The sequence below is a fragment of the Sphaerodactylus townsendi genome, linkage group LG10, assembly GCF_021028975.2.
Source record: "Sphaerodactylus townsendi isolate TG3544 linkage group LG10, MPM_Stown_v2.3, whole genome shotgun sequence".
NCBI lineage: Eukaryota > Metazoa > Chordata > Lepidosauria > Squamata > Sphaerodactylidae > Sphaerodactylus > Sphaerodactylus townsendi.
Genome location: NC_059434.1, coordinates 80,734,960 through 80,758,180, shown reverse-complemented (window position 1 = coordinate 80,758,180; position 23,221 = coordinate 80,734,960). Strand labels below are relative to the sequence as shown.

At 46.1% G+C, this 23,221-nt stretch overlaps 1 protein-coding gene across 1 annotated transcript in view; it reads left to right on the top strand.

Annotated features, from left to right (window-relative positions):
• SEPTIN11 (septin 11) overlaps positions 1-22,099 on the top strand; it is a 41,099-nt gene extending 19,000 nt beyond the window's left edge. Inside the window, 2 exon segments of the mRNA XM_048509073.1 lie at positions 15,868-15,936; positions 20,688-22,099. Coding sequence (XP_048365030.1) covers positions 15,868-15,892 — 25 coding nt within the window. The 3' untranslated portion in view covers positions 15,893-15,936; positions 20,688-22,099.
• The last annotated feature ends 1,122 nt before the right edge of the window (positions 22,100-23,221 follow it).

Here is a 23,221-nt window from a genome sequence, read left to right as displayed (position 1 = left end):
CCCATTATCAGACTGGAAACTGAGCTTTCCTTCAGCCCCCACCTTTTTTTTGAAGAAAAAACCCCCCCTTGAACTGTTGATCAAATAAAATATTTTTTCCTAAGAGACAAAAGGGGATGGTTGGGGAGGGACTCTGTCCTATTTTTTCTGCAGAGGGGTATCTAAATACTATTTTGTAAATCTGACTGTTTTGATAGTAGAAGTTGAGAGCAGCTGGAAAGCAGGGACCAATGAGAGAGTCATCTAGGCCTCGGCTGAACCCACTTGTCAACGGTGACCGATTTCTGCTCTTGAACTGAAACCTGTAGTAACCTCTTAGTTACCTCCCCCACTGATGCTATGAAGGACTGAGTAAAAAACGAAAACACTAAAGCCCGATAGGCCAGCCGAGCTGTCGTGGAAGTTAGCCATTACCCTGTTTCCCCGAATATAAGACATCCCCTGAAAATAAGACGTAGTAGAGGTTTTGCCGGAAGTGCAAAATATAAAGGCATCCCGAAAGTAAGAGCGTGTATTATAGCAAAGTTTTGTTTGGGAAGCGTACCCGACGAACAGAGCTGCCCAGAAAAATAAAGACATCCCTGAAAAGAAATAAGACATAGTGTATCTTTGGGAGCAAAAATTAATATAAGACACTGTCTTGTTTTTGGGGAAACACGGTATTAAGGGATCGGTGTAGTCCTGTAAGATTGAACCTCTGTGTTCCATAATCCAGGCCCCAAACACCCCCAAGTTTGCTTTAATAATAAATTAGATCAAGAATGCCTGAAAGGAAAATGCTAGGGAAGGGGGCACAGCCTGCTCGTTTATCCATTGTGGACTCTCAAGCTAATGCTGAATGTACATGGGTTAGTTGATTTTGACACAGACTCTTCTGGTACCCAAAGTTGGTCTTGTAACTTGCAACAACTCTGGCTGATGTAGTGACAGCGTATATTCTATGTGCAATGCCAAAGTTGTCATCCTACTCTAACCCAGTACGGTAGCCGAACCTTTGGCACTCAGATGTTATGGACTACAATTCCCATCAGCCGGTGGCTGCATGCTGGCGGGGCTGATGAAGAGAAATTGTAGTCCATAACATCTGAGTGTTCAAGACGCCCTGCTCTAGCCAAAGCTGTCAAACAGGGAAGCAAATCCAGTATATTGCTCTTGTGACCCTTATCAGGACAATTCAGCTCTTCATTGTAATTCCCCGAGTCTATCCAATGCACAAGTGGCTCATGTTGTTGGTAGCCATGGAGGGACGAGAAGGCCATACTGTGCATGGTGAGCGCCATCTGCCTGCCATTGCCTGTAATGGCAGCACCACGCATGGATGGAACCATGATCTTTGGCCACACGTGGATCCCCTGGTGAAGAAACAGCAGAGTTTTCAAGGGCAGCATGGATTCCCCTTGTTTGTTTTTTGTTTGTTTGTTGGACTTATTAGTGACTTTTTAGAAAACACATGAAGTATCGTTGCAGAGTTGGGCTGAGAAAATGAAATATGCCAAAGGTACAGCCTGTTTCTTAAGTCTGCAGTTAGATTTCCAGGTCCTTTCTGTCCCATCAGAGCCTTCTTTGCCCATTTTAGGGCTGTCAAATTTTCTTACCTTTTCAATCACACAAACAAGGCCTTGTGCTAACTTGCTCTGTGAGACTGAGATGCCCAGTAGCCATTCAGACCAGCAGGAGCAAGCGATAGGTTCTCAGGACAGAGCGACTGGCGGACGAACAAGGCAAATAGCTCTGTCGTCCAGGTATTTCCTTGGTTATATTTTTATGACGCCAGAATGCTCTTGTAATCCACTCCTGGGCAAAGTATGTAGGACTCTTTTCAAATCGTGCACTAAGTATATTTCATATTTCTCCTTCGTGTGTTAACCTTTTTATAGATTTAGTGACCACGGGAAAGGCTTGTGGGAGCCATTTTGTATCACAAAAATGTAACGTGAGACGTGGCTTCATTCGGATGGCCCAGACTAGCCCAGTCTCATCAGAATTTGGAAGCTAAGCAGGGTCGGCCCTGGTTAGCCCTTGGAAGGGAAAACCACCAAGGAAATCCAGGTTGCTACACAGAGGCAGGCAATGGCAAACTACCTTTGTTTGTCTCTTGCCTTGAAGGCCATCATTGTAAATTACTGTGACCTGATGGTATGTTTCCACCACCCATCTGGGATGTGTCGGAACCTGCTGTTTAGCATGTATCACTGTGGAGGGCAACGGTAATAAGCAAACAGGAGGGGTACCTTGAAGAACCCAGTTTTTTAAAAAGACTTCTTGTTACAGGAGTTTAAAGCTCCCCTCTTGTGGTTCTGGTGGGTTTTCGAGCTTCTAACGTGGCAGTGGTCACTGGTAGATCTTGTTCCCTAGCGTTTTAGCCTGCATCTGTGTGGCTGGCATAACTTCCAGAGGTGTATCCTGCAGACAGAGAAGAAGAAAGAGTTTGGATTTATATCCCCCCCCCTTTCTCTCCTGCAGGGAACTCAAAGGGGCTCACAAAATCCTCATGCCCTTCCCCCCTCACAACAAGCACTACCCTGTGAAGTGGGGTGGGGCTGAGAAGAGCTTCCAGCTGTGAGCCAGCCAAAGGTCACCCAGCTGGCGTGTGTGGGAGTGCACAGGCTAATCCTGAATTCCCCAGATAAACTTCCCTTCGCAGCTCCAGGTGGCAGAGCTGGGAATCAAACCCGGTTCCTCCAGATTAGATACATGAGCTCTTAACCTCCTACACCAGTGCTGCTCCTGTATAACAGAAGACTGTTATACACTATACACTGTTATACACAGCCAGAGATGCAAGCGAAATGTTAGGAACAAGATTGACCAGACCACGGCCACACAGCCCGGAAAACCCACAACAACCAGTTGAATCCAGCCGTGAAAGCCTTTGACAGTACATTGAACACCTCCCCTCTTGTGTTGGTGTGAAGGCAACTCTTGACTTCTCTGCTGATATGTCTTGGGATCACCCATCTGAACAAGACAGTTTGCGGGCAGTGGGAGAGAAGAGACAAGAATGAGCTGATTTCTATGAAAGATATATGTACAACTGCCACTTTAAGACGCAGCATCACGCGTTTGATGGGCTCTTGTTCATGAAAGCTCATGCCACAATTAATTAGTTTAACCTTTAACCACCCATAAGAGTGACAATTTGTGTTTGAGTTTCCTCCGCTCAGCCGATCCTTTGCTGTAATTAAAGTTCTACTTCCTGATTGTATAAAGAAGGAAGAAATGAATGGGGTTCCCAGGGGTAGGTTTTACTTCCTGCCCTGGTCGCCCAAGGAAAAGAAAGAAAAAACAACCAGTGCCTTAATTTTATTATTAAATGGTAATGAAGAATCCTTTGAAAAATGTCTATTTTTGATGAAGCCAACCTTACGTGGGAGATATTCTAACTTTTGCCGGTAAAACTGTTCCCATTTTTTAATGTCCATAATGGTGACAGCTGACAAGGTCTGGCGCCAAACTCCGTTCACTTTGTAAATAAAAACTTAACATTCGGCTGTTGAACACTATGCATTCCGGACTTACATTGCCTTCTTTATCTTGTACCTTTGTGTGCCTGTCTTAGGTAGTCATATATGCCTTTGTATGGTTCAGAAGCACAGCATTTGCCTCACGTGCAAAAGGACTGGGGTCCAATTCCTGACATCACTAGTCTTGTGTATCTTGTGTATCAGCTGTGAAGAACAGCTTTCTCTGCCGGAGACCCTGGAGAGATGCTGCCATTTGTAAGAGCTGGATGGACCGATAGTCCGATTTGAGAGAGGGCACCTTCAGAGGCTTGTACTAAATATCCCACGGCCTGCTTTATTGTATGCCTATTAAGGAGCGTGGGAAATATTCTGCTGTGGAAAGAAAACCCCTGAGGCAAAAGATGGCTGCATCAGAACGTGAAGCAATGAGAGCTAGCGTGGTGTAGTGGTTAAGAGCAGGTGCACTGTAATCTGGAGAACCGGATTTGATTCCCCGTTCTGCCCCTTGAGCTGTGGAAACTTATCTGGTGAACCAAGGTTGAAAGCTTAATGCACTCCAACACACGCCACCAGCTTCTGGGTGTACCTTGGGCCAGTCACAGTTCTTCGGAGCTCTCTCAGTCCCGCCCACCTCACAGGGTGTTTGTTGTGAGGCGGGAAGGGAAAGGAATTTGTAAGCCCCTTTGAGTCTCCTTACAGGAGAGAAAGGGAGAGGATATAAATCCAGCTCCTCTTCTTCTTCTTCTTCTTAAACATCTTCTGTTAGTTTCAGCAGTAACTTCCTACTTAATAGGGACTGATGTGTTCAGTTCTCTGCTGATGTTCAGTCTCAAAAGGAGAAGTCACAATCCTCACATATTTTATGCTGTTGGGATGTCATTCCCCATTAACCTAGGTACATTAGGCCGGGTAATGATTATTCATTGGTGAAGGGAAAACACTCTGTGTGTTCTCAGAGGCCCTTTTCTGTTTCTGCTGTTATGTCTTCGGCACCTGCATTGGGTTGGAAGGGAAAGGATTCTAGGAATGAGCTGTGTTTGCTATGTGCTCTTGTCTAGCTTTAAAAGGGGCTTGGACAGATTTATGGAGGAGAAGTCAATTTATGGCTACCAATCTTGAGCCTCTTTGATCTGAGATTGCAAATGCCTTAACAGTCCAGGTGCTCGGGAGCAACAGCCGCAGAAGGCCATTGCTTTCACATCCTGCATGTGAACTCCCGGGGGCACCTGGTGGGCCACTGCGAGTAGCAGAGAGCTGGACTAGATGGACTCTGGTCTGATCCAGCTGGCTTGTTCTTATGTTCTTATGTTCTTATGTCTGCAGAAAGGTGATCCTTGTGTGTGATATAATATGTGTTACAAGCAGTTCCAGATTTAGATGAAGAGAAGCCCTAGACCAGTGGTGGCAAACCTATGGCACGGGTGCCAGAGGTGGCACTCAGAGCCCTCTCTGTGGAGCATAGCAGTGCACAAGAGTTCGTCATAGATCATGTGTGGGGAAATGCGGCCCCGCTTACATCAATCTAACTGGCCTGGAGTTGCTGTGGACTTGATGTGGAAGTGCCGCCTCGAGCAGGGAGGAGGACTTGGCTGGCGGGCCTGGTGCCTGTGCTCCAGGTGGCTGCTGCCTGGGGGAAGGGCAGAGGGGGCAGAGAGGCACAGAGCAGCGCATGTGGGTTGCTGGAGGCTACAGCAGGCTGGCCCCTGCTCGAGGGGGTTATTCAGGTTAAATTGCTGCATTGGCACTTTGCAATAAATAAGTGGGTTTTGGGTTGCAGTTTGGGCACTCAGTCTCGAAAAGTTTCGCCATCACTGCCCTAGACTATTTCACTTAAGAGGCCCCTCCCAAAACAGCCAGCAAAAAATAAAGAAGGATTCTGGGATAGTGTTCTCCTGATATTCTCGTTTTCTGTCTGGAGAGGGAGATATTTTTGCATGGAATGTATTTACACAGGAGAGTCGTCTGCAGGTATCATGAAGTGGCACAGAAAGGAGAAAGCCACATTCTACAGCTTTCCATCATGTTATACGAGCACTCCCATTTCATAATCTTTATTCATCAATGTTAAGCAAGTAATTTGTTAATCCTGGGAGACGCACAACTTATTTACTCTCTCAGCATTGCTCAATAATGTTTTCCTAAGATCTGTATAGATGGCTCCATTGTTTCCCTGTTCTGACCACTGCATTTCTTTGTTTAAACAATACTATTTGTAACTAACTAAATCCACAACTGAATGTTTTTATTTCAGTCTGTTCACTGCATGCTTGGACAATGGTAGTTTGCTGCAGCGTTTGCATTCATTTTAATAGAGGGAGTATATTCACATGAGCATTTCTTTGCGTATTCAGATCTAATCCCTCTATTGTAGTGAATGGAACATCACTACACACAAGAGATCCATGTACCTAGCTAAGGTTCAGGTCAGTGGTGGAGCTCCTAACAGTGTCTGGCATGCTGTGTGGTTTCCGGGCTGTATGGCCGTGTTCTAGCAGCATTCTCTCCTGACGTTTCGCCTGCATCTGTGGCTGGCATCTTCAGAGGATCTCAGATCCTCTGAAGAGATGCACCAGCCACAGTAATATGCACTAGAACAACCATGCTGTAAATACCACAACACCAATGATTCGGCCCGTGAAAGCTAGCCGACGAAGCGTCTGGCATCTTCCATTAAAGGGATCTCGAATAGCAAGTGGTGGGAATGCTACCAGATAACAGAGAAGCTGCCGCTAAGTAACAGAAAAGATCGTTCAAAGGTCTGATTTGGTACAAGATCTAATGGCCATCTCTAAATCGGGGCATCGATTGGTGAAATGCACCGAGATCGACCAAGTCGGGCACACAATTTATCATTTTTATTTCTCCCGTTTTTGTCAGATGAAGCCCTGAATGTTAAAATGCACCGCAGCTTGGGTTTGTGTTGTATCATCGCTTCAGATTTCTTTTGCTTTAGCACAACGTTGTAGTTAGCATGGAAGTTAAATCTCAAGGGGATGATATTTTCATTCCTCCTTGTTCCATAACCAGCCCTCTGCATGAATCTCCGCCAAGAGGCAGATTGCCGGAAAAGCTTTCCCCTCCCCCCATTGTTTTCAATTTTCTTTTCTTTTTGAATTGCTATTATTTCTAACATTTTTGTTTTTATTTTTGTTTTTTAATTTGCAGTTCAAGCTTCACATAAAGTCTGCCAAGTCAAAGGATGTTCCTGCATTCACCTGCTTTTGTAGTAATGTGTTTTCAGCTATCTTATCTATCTATATTCTTCTTCTTCTAAGCACAAATCGTTCTTATTAACCCAACAGTAACTGAGTGGGTGGGGGACACAGGCACCTAACCTTGGATTTTATTGGTATGATCCTGTCTGGGGTTTCTTGGGAGAACCCACTGCTAGAATTCCTCGAATTGGAAGCGAGACCAAGATTGTAATCCTTTAATTTTGGATCTTATTTACACATTATACTTGGGATTTATGCTTACCTCAGTGGCCATGATCCAGAGAACCCCTTGAGGTATATTGCTCATCCATATTAGGACTTCTGAATTTTCTTTTTGGCTGGCAAGATCCATGCCTTAACCTACTTGGCTTCCCTCCCACAATTCACTGCAAACTGAAGGTTGTGTCCAGTCAAAATTAAGCCTTTAAAATTCCCACTGTTTTTAATTGGGAGACTTGAGCATGTACCAGCATGGTGTAGTGGTTAAGAGTGGTGGTGGACTCTAATCTGGAGAACCAGGTTTGATTCCCCACTCCTCCATTTGAGCAGTGGGCTCTGATCTAGTGAACTGGATTTGTTTCCTCACTCCTCCACTTGGAGACAGCTGGTCAGAGTTCTCTCAGGACTCTCTCAAGGTGTCTGTTGTGGGGAGGGGGAGGCGATTGTAAGCCGCTTTGAGACTTCTCAGCAGTGGCGTAGGAGGTTAAGAGCTCATGTATCTAATCTGGAGGAACTGGGTTTGATTCCCTGCTCTGTCGCCTGAGCTGTGGAGGCTTATCTGGGGAATTCAGATTAGCCTGTACACTCCCACACACGCCAGCTGGGTGACCTTGGGCTAGTCACAGCTTCTCGGAGCTCTCTCAGCCCCACCTACCTCACAGGGTGTTTGTTGTGAGGGGGGAAGGGCAAGGAGATTGTCAGCCCCTTTGAGTCTCCTGCAGGAGAGAAAGGGGGGATATAAATCCAAACTCTTCTTCTTCTTCTAAAGAAATTTACTTTGCAGTGTGCTATTTAGGGGGTGGACAAGATCTCTCTTCCTCATGGGTTCTTTGCATTAGGGCTAAACAAGTCTTGCGGTACCTTTCAGAACTAGCAATTTTTTTTAATTTTAGCATAAGCCAAAGTGGACTCCAGTGCATGAAAGCTTATGCTGAAACAGAATAAAATTTGTGAGCCTTAAACCTGCTGCAAGAGTCCTGTTTGCGTTTACTGCTCTGATCTTGAAAACAATCACATCCATTTGTGTGGTGGGAAGTTTTAACCATAAATAACTGCAATTCATGAGTGCTAAATTTGGGTCCAGTAGTACCTTCCAGCAATGGCAATCCATCTCGGCTTTTCACTTGCCTGGAAAGCCCCGTGCTCAGTTCTCTGTATCTTGACTGACTTGAAACGTTACAAACCCATAAGTACCTTGGAGACCAACCGGATTTTCAGAGTATAAGCTTTCCAGAATCAAAGCTGCTTTGTCAGGTACCAGGAAAAATTACAAAAGGCGTTTTGACTCTCTAAAGCTCACACTCTGAAAATCTGGTAGGTCTCTAAGATGCTACCAAACTTGAATCTTCCTTTCTACTGCAGACCAACTTGACTACCTGTGAAACACAGTTCACTAAGTTTATCCCAGGACTGTGCATTCAGTTTGTACTGCTCTGATTCACTATGGATACCTGTTTGCCCAGAACTAAAGCTTAAATCTGTTTGCCATTCAGTAGTACCAAAGCCATGTCCAGTGTTGGGTGGGTATGGTTGGCTATACAGTATAGTCTCTGCAGCTCTGTAGACAAAAATCATGAAAGTAATGAGACTGTGTGGGAGATAACTAGGAATTTACCCACGGTCACCCCTACGGCAAACATAGCCTCTAGCCAACTTCAGGAAGAATCGGATCAGATCTGAAATTCAGGTAGGGTTGCCTGCTCCCAATCCAGAGATCGTGCCTGATTCTGTAAGAGGCAACAATTCAGTAACAACACACTAGCCTATTTGTGTCATGCAGCAGAAAGAGGAAGTTGAAGCACCCAAATTGTTTTCTGTCTTGCTTTCTCCGGGTTCTGCAAGAGATGGGTGGTTTCTGGTGCAATACCTGTCCACTGTAAATATTATTACCACATAACCTTGTCTCATGGTGCATGCCACAGGGTAGTGAAGGTGGACAACCGCCAGAGCCCAGAAGACGTAAGGTCCGCCTTTGCCAAGACCAGTGCTTTAATTTTGATGCCTAACTTGTCATAAAACATGACTTGGCCAGAGGCAATTTGGGCTATCTCTGTCATACATGAGGTGTAGTCCAGAACCTTTTGGTGGCACACAAAGGAGCAGCAGTGGCGTAGGAGGTTAAGAGCTCGTGTATCTAATCTGGAGGAACCGGGTTTGATTCCCAGCTCTGCTGCCTGAGCTGTGGAGGCTTATCTGGGGAATTCAGATTAGCCTGTACACTCCCACACACGCCAGCTGGGTGACCTTGGGCTAGTCACAGCTTCTCAGAGCTCTCTCAGCCCCACCTACCTCAGGGGTTGTTTGTTGTGAGGGGGGAAGGGCAAGGAGATTGTAAGCCCCTTTGAGTCTCCTGCAGGAGAGAAAGGGGGGGATATCAATCCAAACTCTTCTACTCTTCTTCTTCTGTGGCCATTACCCACTGGCATTGTGGGATAGGAAGTGCATCGGGGCAAGAAATCTTGTCCCAACGTGCTCGGGGCAGGATTTCTTGTCCTCACACGCTTCCTCTTGCCTTGCGCATGATTCTCACTTTCCTCAGGAAAAGCAAGAGCAATTCTGGTGTGACTTTTCACACTGGGACAGGGCCCGTGAGGGGGACAGGTTTAGTGGGTAATCGGCCTATGACTTTCTGTTCACACTTGTGGGTCCCCTGTGGTTCTACACACATCTACGTTCAGGATTCTACCACACCCACATATTTAAAAATCTTTATAAAGCAGATTCACCTGAGAAATATCATGCTCACTTTGAAAACTGCAGTCATACCATCCTAAACCTATGGGAGGGCCCCTGAGTTTCAAGGGATTGCTACTGAGTTTAAGCAAGGTTCTCCCAGCTGGATACAAAAGCTCACACAAATTGAAGTTTCTCCTGGAAGCAGTTTGTAAGATCACAGAAGCCCCGCTGGTGATAACTTTCTCTGTGTCTTATATGTATTGATTTATTATTTTGGCATGGCTTTCCCGCATGCACGGTGCCTCTCTTTTCTCCTGGGTTCTGTTCCTTTAACCTGCACTTCTTAGCCTGACCTCTAATCTCATTTGATTTCTCTCTAACAATCTTCTTTCCTAAGGTGATAGGACTAACCGCGTACGTGATATGTCCCAAACCAAAGTTGTGCATTGACGGGACGATTTTCTGTCTCAACCAGTTTGATTTGGTAGAAGCCCAGACAAAAAATGTGTCTGGAGTGTATGTTCTACAATTGAGAATCTACCTATTCTGAAGTGGAGAGAAAAATTCATCCCCTTAGGCCCAAATTGTATGCTTATTGTAGTTTTTTTTTATTTGCTGACCTTAAATGGATGTCTGAGCTTGGTGTAAAAAAATCAAGTTTTCAGTTGTCAACTCTTATAAGCTATTCCAGAGATGCTTAACATCACACAACCAATGTGGGAAGCAGCCATATTTCCCCTCTGACGTGGCCACATGAAGCTGCCTTATACTGAATCAAATCCTTGGTCCAGCAAGATCAGTATTGTCTACTCTGACTGGCAGCTGCTCCCCAGGTTCTCAAGTAGAGGTCTTTCACGTCACCTACTGAAGAAGGAGGAGGAGGAGGAGTAGTTTGGATTTATATCCCCCCCCTTTCTCTCCTGAAGGAGACTCAAAGGGGCTTACAATCTCCTTTCCCTCAACCTCCCCCCACAACAAACACCCTGTGAGGTGGGTGGGGCTGAGAGAGCTCCAAAGAACTGTGACTAGCCCAACACCACCCAGTTGGTTCAGGATATTCTATTTGAGATCTTTCCATCAGTACTGAGAGAGATCTGGCTGTGACATCCGTCACCCCATTGATTGCCAAGATTGATTCGGCTGCTCTGGCTGGCTAGGCGGGTACCCCCACCTCCCTCACCGCTCCATCCTGTAGAGACAGCCTTCAAACCATTTCAGACAGAAGGAGTGTACCGTTCTTCGGTCAAGGGTATACAATAGCTGCGCTCCTCTACTAGAACCTCCAAACCAGCTCTCTATCTGAGACCCTGCAGAGCGGCTGCCGGTCTGAGTAGGCAATACTGACCTTGATGAACTGAGGGTCTGACTCAGTATAAGGCAGCTTCATGTGTGTCAGGATTGCTGCTGCAAAGACCCAATCTGGTGGGAGTCAAACAAGGCTGCATGGTCAGCGATGAAACTGGATAGAATCATAGAGTTGGAAGAGGCCAGAAGGGCCATCAAGTCCAACCTCCTGCAATGCAGGAACTCACAAACAGAGCAATCCTGACAGATGGCCATCCATCCTCTCTTTAAAAACCTCCAAAGAAGGAGACTCCACCACACTCCGAGGTAGTGCATTCCACTGTCGAACAGCCCTTACTGTCAGGAAGTTTTCCCTGATGTTTAGGTGGAATCTCTTTTCCTTCACCTTGAACCCATCACTCCTTGTCCTAGTCCCTGGAGCAGCAGAAAACAAGCTTGCTCCCTCCCCAACATGTCATCCTTTCAAATATCTAAATATGGCTATCATGTCACCTCTTAACCTTCTCTTCACCAAACTAAACATCCCCAGCTCCCTAAACCTCTTCTCGTAGGGCCGTGGTGGCAAACCTTTGGCACTCCAGATGTTATGGACTACAATTCCAATTGGCCATGCTGGCAGGGGCTAATGGGGTGTAGTCCCTGTATCTGGTATAAGGAACCACCTACTATTCCAACTAGGAGCATGGATAGACCCCATGTAGTATTATTACCAGGCTAGGGTCCCCAAGTCCTGCCTGAGGGCCCCTTTGCAGAACAGGTTTTTAGGTGTGTATTTAAGGTTTTTTTGTTTTTGTTTTAAATGTGCATCTAAAAATAGACAAAAGGGAAGATGAGAAAACAGAGTTGGCTGCAGCTCTATCTCGAACTCACATCGCCTGCTTAAACCCAGGTTTGCTTTTCCCTAAGGGCCGTCGGAATCTGGATCAGGGTGGGGAAAGAATATTGACCAGGTGGAAGTGGATGTACTGGGAATAGACCGCGTGGGGGGGTCTGCAGGATTCTGTGGAAAGTGGGGTTGTCTTGATGGGCATCAAGAACATCTGGGCTACCATTTAAGGTGGCATGTCCATTTAAGGTGGCAGCAGTTCACAGACCATGCAATTTGGGGTTGGCAGCCTCGGCCAACCAGGAGGAGCATTTCTTGCACTTCCAGTAATGCTGAAACAGTTTACCTTATGAATTGCACGTCTGCATTAGATTGGTCTAAGAAGCATTGTGGTTGCCTCTTCCCTCTGCAATCGTGGGAGTTATAATTCAGAAGACAAGACAAGATCTTATTTAGAAGCCCCGCATGCTTGTTACAACAATATTTCCCAGGCTTCTTAGGGGGTGGAAGGAGCCAATTAAAACAGTTGACAGCCAGCTTCCACTTGAAATGTAGATACGGTGTGGTGAGAAGGCAAGTGTTTCCTCCTCGTTATCCTTGACCTCTCCTCCTCTTGCGAATGGTGCTCACCAGCAGTTACACAAATGAAATCTTGCCTGCTCCAGAACTGTAGAACTGCCTACATGGTTTAATCATTTGTATTTTTTTCTACTACTCCTTTCTGGACATAATCCTTTTCCTTTCTGGTACCTTCCGAGAGGGGAAAGGCCTCTGATTTTCTGATTGCTTTCTCCGCAGCTGACGGGCTGACGGTTTTCCTTCATCTCCTGGCTAAGTAGTTTCCCGGTCTCCCTCTTTCCTTCAAGCCCTCTTTGAAATGTCTCTCCGTACCTAAGTCTCTGCTCCTCTGCCCTTCGTGCTCCAACTTTGCTTGCTCCCGCCCAACTTGCACAGGGTTGTGACCCTCTCCTTTTGCCTAAGCACCATTTTTAGAGAGAACACAAATGGAGGCGGAGTTGTAAAAACCCAGATGTCAAGTTTGGAGCTAAGCTGTAACATACGTACGGAAGAGGCGGTAGGCACAAAGTAATCCAAATAAAAAGCCAGAGATCCATGCAGCTCTCCTTTGGCTGTCTAGACCCGAAGAAGAGGGGGCCAGTTTCCTAACCATGCGCTATGACTGTTTGTGAATATTTGTGTTCAAGTTTTCGGAAGCTTGAATACTTGTGTGGTGCTTGCACTGGCCGTGTGTGTCCTGACCGGTTTTTAATCGACTCCTGTGCTTGCTTAATTCGTTTATTTTCCTCCTCCTGCTTAAGTCTAAAGAATCCTTCTGAGAGATACTTGAGAGGGTATGTAGTTTAGGCCGTGTAAGATTCTGCTTTCATTCAGGAATAGGCAAAGAATCTTTTTCAAGCAATACAGAGTAACTTTATTCAGGAGAAACAAGGTAAGAGCCCAAGGGTTAACGGGAGGCCTTCACAGCCGTCCTCTGACCAGCTTACCCATCCATGAGTAAAACCTGGGCTGGAACTGCTCCAGATTCTAGTATCCTGGAATGAAAATAAAACAAGGAATACACTAGTGAATGTTACATGCCCCATCCTCACAGGCAGCCATTTAACAGATTTTTTATTTTTATTTATTATTTGACTTATTGGCCGCCTCACCCCCGAAGGGCTCGAGGCGGCTCACAACATGGTTGTTATTCAGACAGCAATCATATAGCATAGCCCTTAACCTATTACCAATTTAAAATCAGGATTTAAATTTAACATTTAACATTTAAAATTTAAGCAGCAGTTTCATAAAATCGGCGCCCGATCCAAAGGCTGAAAAGAAAGGGAGGGAAGCAGGAGGGCCTGAGATGGTATCCGAAAATCAGGCCCAACTGGGGTGGAAAAGGATGGACACTGGCAGCCTCATCTGCCATTGCAGCTTCAGTGGGGGGCAGTAGAACTGCGGCCGGCCCCTCCAAAAGCCCGGTGGAAAAGCTCTGTCTTACAGGCCCTGCGGAACTCACCTAGGTCCCGCAGGGCCCAGATAGTTGGAGGTGAAGCATTCCACCAGGCAGGGGCCAGAGCCGTAAAGATGCTGACTTAACCACGGGGGAGGCAGCATGGTATCGCCCACAGGTGTCAAACTTGTGGCCCTCCAGATGTTATGGACTACAGTTCCCATCATCCAGGAATGACGGGAAATGTAGTCCATAACATCTGGAGGGCCGCGAGTTTGACACCTATGGTATAGCCTGATCTCATCAGATCTTGGAAGCTAAGAAGGGTCAGTACTTGGAAGAGAAACCTCCAAGGAAAACTTTGCAGAAGGCAACAGCCAACCATCTCCACTTCTTGGTTGCCTTGAAACCCCTTGCTAGCATCACTAGAAGTCAGCTGAGACTTGACGCCAGTACACACACGCACGCACGCACACACGCACGCACACACACAATTTAACCACAGTGCGTCTGTAGTTTCTTGATAAGCTGACTGAAGAGAATTTTACCACACATTAGATCAAAGATTCAGGGGAAAAAAGTCTGAATAACGGTCTCACCAAGTATCAACAAATGTATGAAACATTTCCACAAAAGGGGATTCACCTACTGCAAAAATAACTAGCCCACCTGCCCATATCATACCTGGAGTTGGCAACCCCACCTTCCTTACCTGCCACAGGTGAGCAGGCAAGCAAAAGCTGTCCTGCCCAATAGCAGCCCCAGATTGCCATGCCACGTATTACCTCATGGTGACTTCATCCACAGTGGGCACGGCTGATAGCAGAGGGACCTTTGATGGGACATTAGTCTAGTCCAGACCTGGGGATTATACGGCCCACGGGCCACATCCGGCCCACCGGATGACCCTGACTGGCCCCCCTGCCTTGCTGGGGAGCGAGGCGTCTTTGAAAGCCCCGCAGAAGCCGGTTGCCTTGGCTGCCGGCTTCTCGCGAACTCTGCCCTACCTTGCTGGGGGCGAAGCCCTGCAGAAGCGGTTGCCTTGGCTGCCCGGCTTCTGTGAACTCAAAAACTAAGCCCCCCCCCTAGTTCTGCTGGGGGGAGCTGTAGGCTCTTCTTTGAAAAGCCCCGCGAGAAGCCGGGTTGTCTTAATGCCTGCTTCATGGGCTTCTCAAAAGCTACTTCTGCTGGGGCGAAGGCGTCTTCAGAAAGCCCATGAAGCGGTTGCCTTGGCTGCGGCTTCTGGAGCTTTAAACCTAACCCCTTTGGCCCGGCCGTCCACAATATTTTCTGTTTCTTATGCGGCCCCATGGAAAAAATAATTGCCCACCCCTGGTCTAGTCAGAACAAAAAGATGTTTCCCCCACCAAAAGTCCTGTCAGCAGCCCCAACCCCTCCCAAAAATAATAAGCAACTGCTGTGGCAAATTGAATAGCGTCCCTCTATTTCCCAAGGGGAGGTTCCCAGTTAGCCTAGTGGAACTTTGTTCTTAGTAATGTGTGTATTATAGTTGCATTTGGAGCAGTCCTTGAGAAGAGGGGAGTAGAGCTGTTTACCCGGAGATTTGGCCTCAACAGAAACCGGGAGAGTCCTTTTTGAAGGCTGTCTCTACAGTGTCTGGGAATTGCAGGGCCAAAACGAAAGAGAAAACCTTGAGGCCTATATACACACACACACCCCAATAACTCTGCAAGGCCTGGTGCCACTGAACTTCAAAGCCAGCTTCTTCACCAAAATGCATTCGGGTTTTTTCTACCCATTTCTTTTGGCACACTTTCTCCCTTCCAAGAATAAAGCATATTAATCTGAGACAGTTTGTTCCTGGAAGAAACCGAGAACTTTTTAAAAAATCCCTTCTTGCCTTGACCCACTTAAAGAAAATACAGATGATTTGCAGTCTTCGGTAAATTTGCTGACTTTCCTCCCCAGTGGGAGTCGCGTTGCTCTTTAAGATATGTATGCATGATTTTTGGCACCAGAATGAGGACACTTGAGCATACATCCCATGGATAGCAATGTGGGACAAATCGACCCCCTCCACATCCTGTCGGCAAGCAAAATGCAGAATCTGTTTAGCGAGATCAGGACTCTGATTTAATAGCCGCGGAGCCCGTTCTTGTCCTGCTTCGGCAATTCCCTGCACCATCTTGGGCTTGCTTACAACAACTGCACTTGCTTTTCTTTTCTATATGCCTTTCTTCACAGCAGTCCCTGGCTCTGCACAGAATAATGTCCCTCTTCCAAGCTAATTGGATGTGCTTTCCACCTTTGCATGTAAGTACAGTCGCACAAGACCCCTCCGCCCACCCGAGGAATGAATTGAGAGGGCTTTTGTTTATTTATTTTTGCAAACATGTTTTGCCCCAAGAGATGGTTTCTGCTCAGCACCAGTCAGCAATTCCTGAAGTCTCCGTGGCCCGATTCAGCCACCGGCACTTGCACACATTAATCATGACTTAAATGGTTTCAGAGAACTCCTATTGTTTTCAGTAGGACTTCAACACAACTAGCTTTCTCTCTGAGAGCCTGTGTGATCTAGTGGTTAAAAGCAGGTACATTCTAATCTGGAGAACTGGGTTTGATTCCCCACTCCTCCACATGAGCGGCGGACTCTAATCTGGTGAACCAGGTTTGTTTCCCTGTTCCTCCACATGAAGCCTGCTGACTAACACAGCTGCTCTCTGAAACTTCTCAGTTCCTCCACATGAAGCCTGCTGACTAATACAACTGCTCTCTGAAACGTCTCAGTAAGTGTATACAGGATTGTAGAAGGCAGCAGTCCTGAGTATACTCAGCACAAATCAAAATCACCAGAGTTTTGTGGCACTTCTAAAGACAAGCACATTATTTTACAGCTTACTCTTTGGTGCCAGGGCTTAGCTCATCAGATTGCCTGGGTTTCAGCTCACAGAAGTTTCTGCCCGTGATTCTCAAACTGTGGGTTGAGACCTAAAATGGGCTGTTACTCTCTTGCAGGCAGGTTGCAAGATGGGGCAAGGGGTGGGTGAGGAAAGAACAGAGTGAATCAGAATGGAGACATAGAAGCATATTTAGGTTTGGTTCTTCATCATGTGCAAAGAGGCCATGAAATACTGGCTCTTCCTTGATATTTCTGCATGTTTACAGACACTGAACACGAAAACGAGACTATATCCTTGCTCAGTATTCAATGGCGTGCTGTTTCTGTATTTTTATGTTGCAGTGGGGGAAAGGAACATGGAGTTACTCTGCAAGTAGGTTTGACACAGGGGTACGTTTCGGAGTGGGCCCTACTTGGAAAAGTTGAGAACCCCTGTCATAATAAACTGTATAATCTTTTCGGCGATAGAACAACTGTATTGAGAGCCCAGCTGTACTTTAAAGACCAACAACATTCGGGGAGTGATACGCTTTTGAGGGTCAAAGCGTCCTTCATCAGACAGCTTTGGCTCTTGAAAACGAGGCAATTAATGCTGAAATACCGAAGAGCTTTACTTCACACTAGATCCCATTGATCTGTGAATGAAACCTGCTTGGAAATCTGGCCACGCAATCCTAAGCGTAGAAACGTGTCCGTCAGCAAGACTTCTTGCCCAGTGATTCCAGAGGGGCAGCAGTGTTAAGTCTGTCCAAGCCAAAAAGAGGCTTTTGACACCTCTGTTTCAGAGAGTGTGTTGGTCTGTAGTGGAATAGTTGAGCCCATCAGCACTGTAGCGACCAACAAGATTTGCAGGATATTGGTTCTCATTGATTGTCCCTTTAAAAAAATCCTAGCGTAGGCCCCTTCTGCATGTGCAGAATAATGCACTTTCAATCCACTTCCACAATTGTTTGCAAGTGGATTTTGCTGTTCCACACAGTAAAATCCAGCTGCAAAGGGGATTGAAAGTGCATTATTCTGCATGTGTGGAAGGGGCCTCAGAAGTACACACCATTGTAATATACGTGTTTTAACTGTGTGATTTCCTACATTACATATGTTTTAATGTACCCATCATGAATGTTGGAGGTTGGCCTGGCCGGCAACTGCCGTTATTGGCCCCTTCCGCACATGCAGAATAGTGCTCTTTCAATTCACTTTCAATGCACTTTGAAGTTAGATTTTACTGTGCAGAATAGCAAAATCCACTTGCAAACAGTTGTGAAAGTGGATTGAAAGTGCATTATTCTGCATGTGCGGAAGGGGCTGTTGTCGCTTTTTTTCTGGATCATGCTAAGCATTGATCCCACTCAGTATTCTGGCTCTGTGGGTAATGAGGGAAGTGTTAACAATTTGCCCCGTGCATCGATCCAAACCTTTCAATTTGTTCTAAAATATTCAGGCAGAAAGATCTGAAACGTGGAGAAAGCTGCATTTCACTTATGTCGGCAGAAATTTTTACTTAAAAGGAGGAAAACGAGGTTTGAATGTTCACCCAATCCAGGGGCGTAATGCCCATTGGGCAAGGTGGGCAGCTGCCCAGGGCACCACCTTGTGGGGGGCATCAAAATGCAGGGTTCGTTTGGGGGTATTTTTAGTGGTTTTCCATTTTTGACCTGCAGGGGGCACAGTTTTTAGGCTAGCGGCACCAGAATTTCAGCGTATCATCAGGAGACTGTCCCTATGCTACCTCCGACGTTTGGTGAGGTTTGGTTCAGGGAGTCCAAAGTTATGGACTCCCAAAGGGGGTGCCCCTATCCCCCATTGTTTCCAATGAGAGCTAATAGGAGATGGGGGCTACAGTTTTGAGGGTCCATAACTTTGGCCCCCCTGAACCAAACTGTACCAAACCTGGGGGGTAGCATAAGGACAGTCTCCTGATGATACGCTGAACTTTTGGTGCTGATATGTCTAAAAATGCACCCCCTACACGCACCAATGTCCTGGTGCAAAAAAATTTGGTTGTGGTGGAGGGGCCACCCATGGGGGGGCATCCAACTCAGGTTTTGCCCAGGGCTCCAGTTTGCCTTGTTACACCCCTGACCCAATCGCTTTTTTAAAGATAAACACATGCAGGGAAACGTGCCAAGTTCCAACTGAAGGAAAAGGCAAAATTACACTTCCAGGTTTGCAGCCAGAGCTACATCTGTGCACAGAAGCTCCTACGGGGGTTCTGTGCCAAAATGTGTGTCTCCATTTGGTTTGAGTTCTCTGACATCCAAAACCTTGGTCTTAATTGCTTCTTTGGATGAGCTTCTAAATGTTATTTCATTGCAACATGAAGGCGACAGACACAACCCCTTGTATGCATTTGTTATATCCATCCGAGTTGTGTCTGACTTGCCTCCTCTCTCATTCAATTCTGGTTTTTTTTCCTTTGTGCCATATCTCTGCCATCGAACGGAGAGGGAAATGGTTGCATTTACTGTTATATCTGTTCCTGTCTAGCTGAAGTCCCACAGTGTAGCCTAGAAATGTAAACATGAAGGACTGTGCTTTCTCTCTCTCCTCCCTGCTACCAGTTAACTGAAAATAAAACTGTGAACGGCTGTAGGAATACATTGTCTGTATACATCTTTTTTTGTGGGGTTTGTGTTTTTTTTCATCTGGCGTTTGCTTGACTGCCTTACAGCCTTCTAGGTATAGCTTCTCCTTTTTTCCCTTTGTGTTTTGAAAGTAATCTCTGTTTCTTTTTGCCAGAACGACTTTGTAATCGACATACAGTGTTAATACAGCATTATATACATTATGTATCTGTCCCATTAGAATTGTGTTACTTTTTTGCAATGTCAAAAGAAAACGGCGTCCTTCTTTCCAAGTACACGGATCGTGGGAGTCTTGTGCGTTTTGCTGGACTTGCGGGGGCCTTTTTTTTGTATATGTTCTTGAAGGTTTGCTTCTCAAGAGTCTGAACACGCCAAGTGGGAAGGAGAAAATACAATTTTTGTAAAAAAAAAAATCCCAAACATCATTTTTTGTGTGCCTTCCATTTTTTTTTCATTTGTGCTGGATGTTTCTAGGATGTGGGAGGAAGGGAAGGGCAGGGGAATAATTGGGAGAACCCAAATAGGTTTTGTGGCATTTTCTTTTCCCATGTCTTTTTTACCCTCCCTATCATTCGTTTGTTGGTTCTGTTACTTTCCAGGGTTATCCACTGAACATTTGAGAATGCCTGTTCTCATAGGCCCCTTCCGCACACGCAGAATAATTCACTTTCAATCCACTTTGCAGCCGGATTTTACTGTGTGGAACAGCAAAATCCACTTTCAAACAATTGTGGAAGTGGATTGAACGTGCATTATTCTGCATTTGCGGAAGGGGCCATAGATAAATAATGACATCCTGCCACGCCCCAAACCTCTCTGCGCTTCTGTCTCTGCATGTTCGGGTTCTGCTATAGTCGGGCCTGTCTGGCAGTTCTGACTACAACACATTAGTAGGATGTAGTATCTATTTTAGACTCTTGCACCATGGAGGGGTATGGCTTAGCATACCAACCTCTGCTTGGCTTTCAGAAGTTTTAATACTGGGCATTTTAAGTTAAAACAAAAAGGACCAGGCAGTAAATGATGTGAAAAACCTGAGATCCTAGAAATTCGCTGCCGGTCTGAGCAGATAATACCCTGTTTCCCCAAATATAAGACATCCCCTGAAAATAAGACGTAGTGGAGGTTTTGCTGAAGTGCGAAATATAAGGCATCCTCGAAGTAAGACGGAAAGCTCTTTGCCAGCCATTGCCGACTAACAGAACAGAAAAATAAGACATCCCCTGAAAATAAGACATAGCGACTCGTATAAAATGGCATACACAATCGGCTCATTTTTGAGTGGCAGATAATATAATGACTCCACTGACCCACCGTTAAATTAAAAATAAGGGAGCTTCATGTGTGCGGAGTCCAACTTTGCAAACACGCAAAGGTGTTTTGTTTTGAAATATATTTAGACAAGGGGGACTGGTTTCATTGGATGCAAAATTCTGATCAGTGAAGGGTCAGCCCCGACAATACAGAACCTTTTTCCCCACTTTCCCCCTCGCTGTTTGAGTCACTGTTGTTACCTTCTCTTTTCCGCCTTCCCCCCTTTTAGATTCTGAACCTTCTTTTCTCTCTTTTCTTTTCCGTAGCTTCTTCTTTATGTAGCTGTCAGTCACCCGGGCAAGTTCCACCTCCCTCTGTCCTAGTGGCGCGTTAGAAGAAGCCGCAGATGAGCCACATAGACACCCCCCCACTGAGAGACGAGTTACCTCATTCTTCTGCCTTTCTGTCCTTTTTCAGACTGTCACTCGCTGCGGTGTGTGTGTCTTTTCCATGTGCGTGTCCGCTCACCACCGCTGGTGTCTGAGTTGACTTTCCGTCACTGCCCCGGTCATTAAGAGATGAAGCGGCAGTCGGCTTCTGAGATTTTGCACTGAGGATGTTGCTCCTTTTGATACAGCAGGCCCGTGCCTCTCAGTGTAAGGGCAAGGAGAGTATGGTGTGAAACCGTGTGTATACGTATATGTGTGTATGGGGGTGGGGGTGGTATGTATGCAGGCAGATTGTGCTGAGTGTTTACATCCTACGCAGATTTAATCTCGCGCTGAATCGAATTCTCTCCAAGAGATCCTGTAACCTGGTTATCCTGAAAGCCATATGAACTCAAACGGATTCCCACCACCTGCGATAGAACACTTTTAGTGGAGATGGACGAAGGAGAGAGGAAAAGGGTCACGAAGACATACCCAAACTTAGATCCAGCTGCATCTCAAACTGTATCTTCTTTTAAATCAGGTTTCATTAGCTTCCAGCTCTCAGAAAGGCGGAACTCTGTACATGGCCTCTGCGCTAGATTTAGAGGCCTGCAGCACCGTTCTGCACAGAACATTTATTTATAAGGGGAATTTTTAAAAACAAATCGCTGCCAACAACAGTACCAACAGGAACTGGTGCAAAATAAGATCAGTGAATCACACACCTCAGTATCTAAAAAAGGAACCAGCCGCAGCAGATTTTTAACACTGTAGTCTTGAATGCTCTCTGGAATGAAAAAATCCGGGAAGAACCGCTAAAGACCAAGTCCGTAACGGGTTTTTTTTTTGGGGGGGGGGGTTAGGAGGGATTACAACACAATGGCCAACCTCTCATTGCAGGTTTCTATGGGTAGAGGTGCCACTAGAATCGGGTGAAAGCAAACTGTTATGGGACGGTTCCTGCAAATAGATCAGTCTCCAGTAGCTTCAAAAGTTTGTTCTGTTTTCCTCCCATAAAAATGAACTTTCTGTCCCTTTTGGTTCCAAGGAGAGGTTTGAAAAGTGTATGTGCAATTTCTGACACCATCTTCAAAGGGAAAGGAGAAACGAAGGACCGTGGCCAGGAGAGCAGGCCACGAATGGACTGTAATTGGTAAATGTGCTTTGTGTGTCTAATTTCTACAGCTGGTGGACTTTTCCCCTTTCAGAGTGCAGAATCTGATCTATGCCAAGGTCACCCGTTCCCATTGACTACTGGTTAATATCAAAAGGTATTGATGAATTAAAAGGTGTCCTTGATGATTCAAGCAGTGGGCTGTTGTTTTTTTTCCACACCCAGAAAATTGCACTGGTTTCGAACACTTACAAAAACGAAGGCCAACAGCCCATGGGTAGGAGAGGCATTTGCTCTACACAGGCATCCAGGAGGGACACATTTCCTACCCTGTTTCCCCAAATATAAGACATCCCCTGAAAATAAGACATAGTAGCGGTTTTGCTGAAGTGCGAAATATAAGGCATCCCCCGAAAGTAAGACGTAGCAAAGTTTTTGTTTGGAAGCATGCCTGACGAACAGAACACAGAAAAATAAGACATCCCCTGAAAATAAGACATAGCGCATCTTTGGGAGCAAAAATTAATAAAAGACAATGTCTTATTTTCGGGGAAACATGGTACCTCTGTGCCGCTACAAAACATACAGCAATTAGCTACAAGGGCATACTTCTGTTCTTCTGAATGATCGCTTCTCTATATGCAAATATGCACAGGTCTAATCATTTAATTGATTAACTGATCGAAACACACACAAGCGATTCGGTCAAGTTACTTCAGTGAGGCGACTGCTCTAATTGCCAGCGATGAGACAGGAAGTCTAAATCAGTACGCCCTGTGGATTTAATGGGGATTTTGAACACACTCCCGTGGTTTTTGCCCTTGGTTACACATTGTCAAGCGCCAGCTTTGCACTTCTCAGAAGGGCGTTATAAACTGCCCGAGGCTGTATTGTAGTGAAAGGGGAGGGTCGACATTTCAAAATAACCCCCTCCCCGCCCGGGAGCCTCACTCTAATCTGCATTACAAGCAGATGAGGGTTCATAGTAGTGAGGGGAGCAATTTTTTGCACTCCAGATGGATTGTTTCAGTAGCCCCTGCCAGCATGGCCAATTTGCCATGCTGGCAGGGGCTGCTGGGAATTGTAGTCCATAACATCTGGAGTGCCAAAGGTTTGCCACCACGGGCCTATAGGGACATGGGGTTGGTCACGTGGTGGGGCACCCAGCGCCCCAGGCGTGTGCCACCGAACCCCACCCCGACCTCTGTGCAGGCCAGCAGGGCCTGGGGAGGCCAGTCAGCCTGCAGGGCTTGACAGCCTGGGCCACCCCCACCCTCTGGCCAGCTGGCTTTTGGCTTCCCCAGGCCATGCCGGC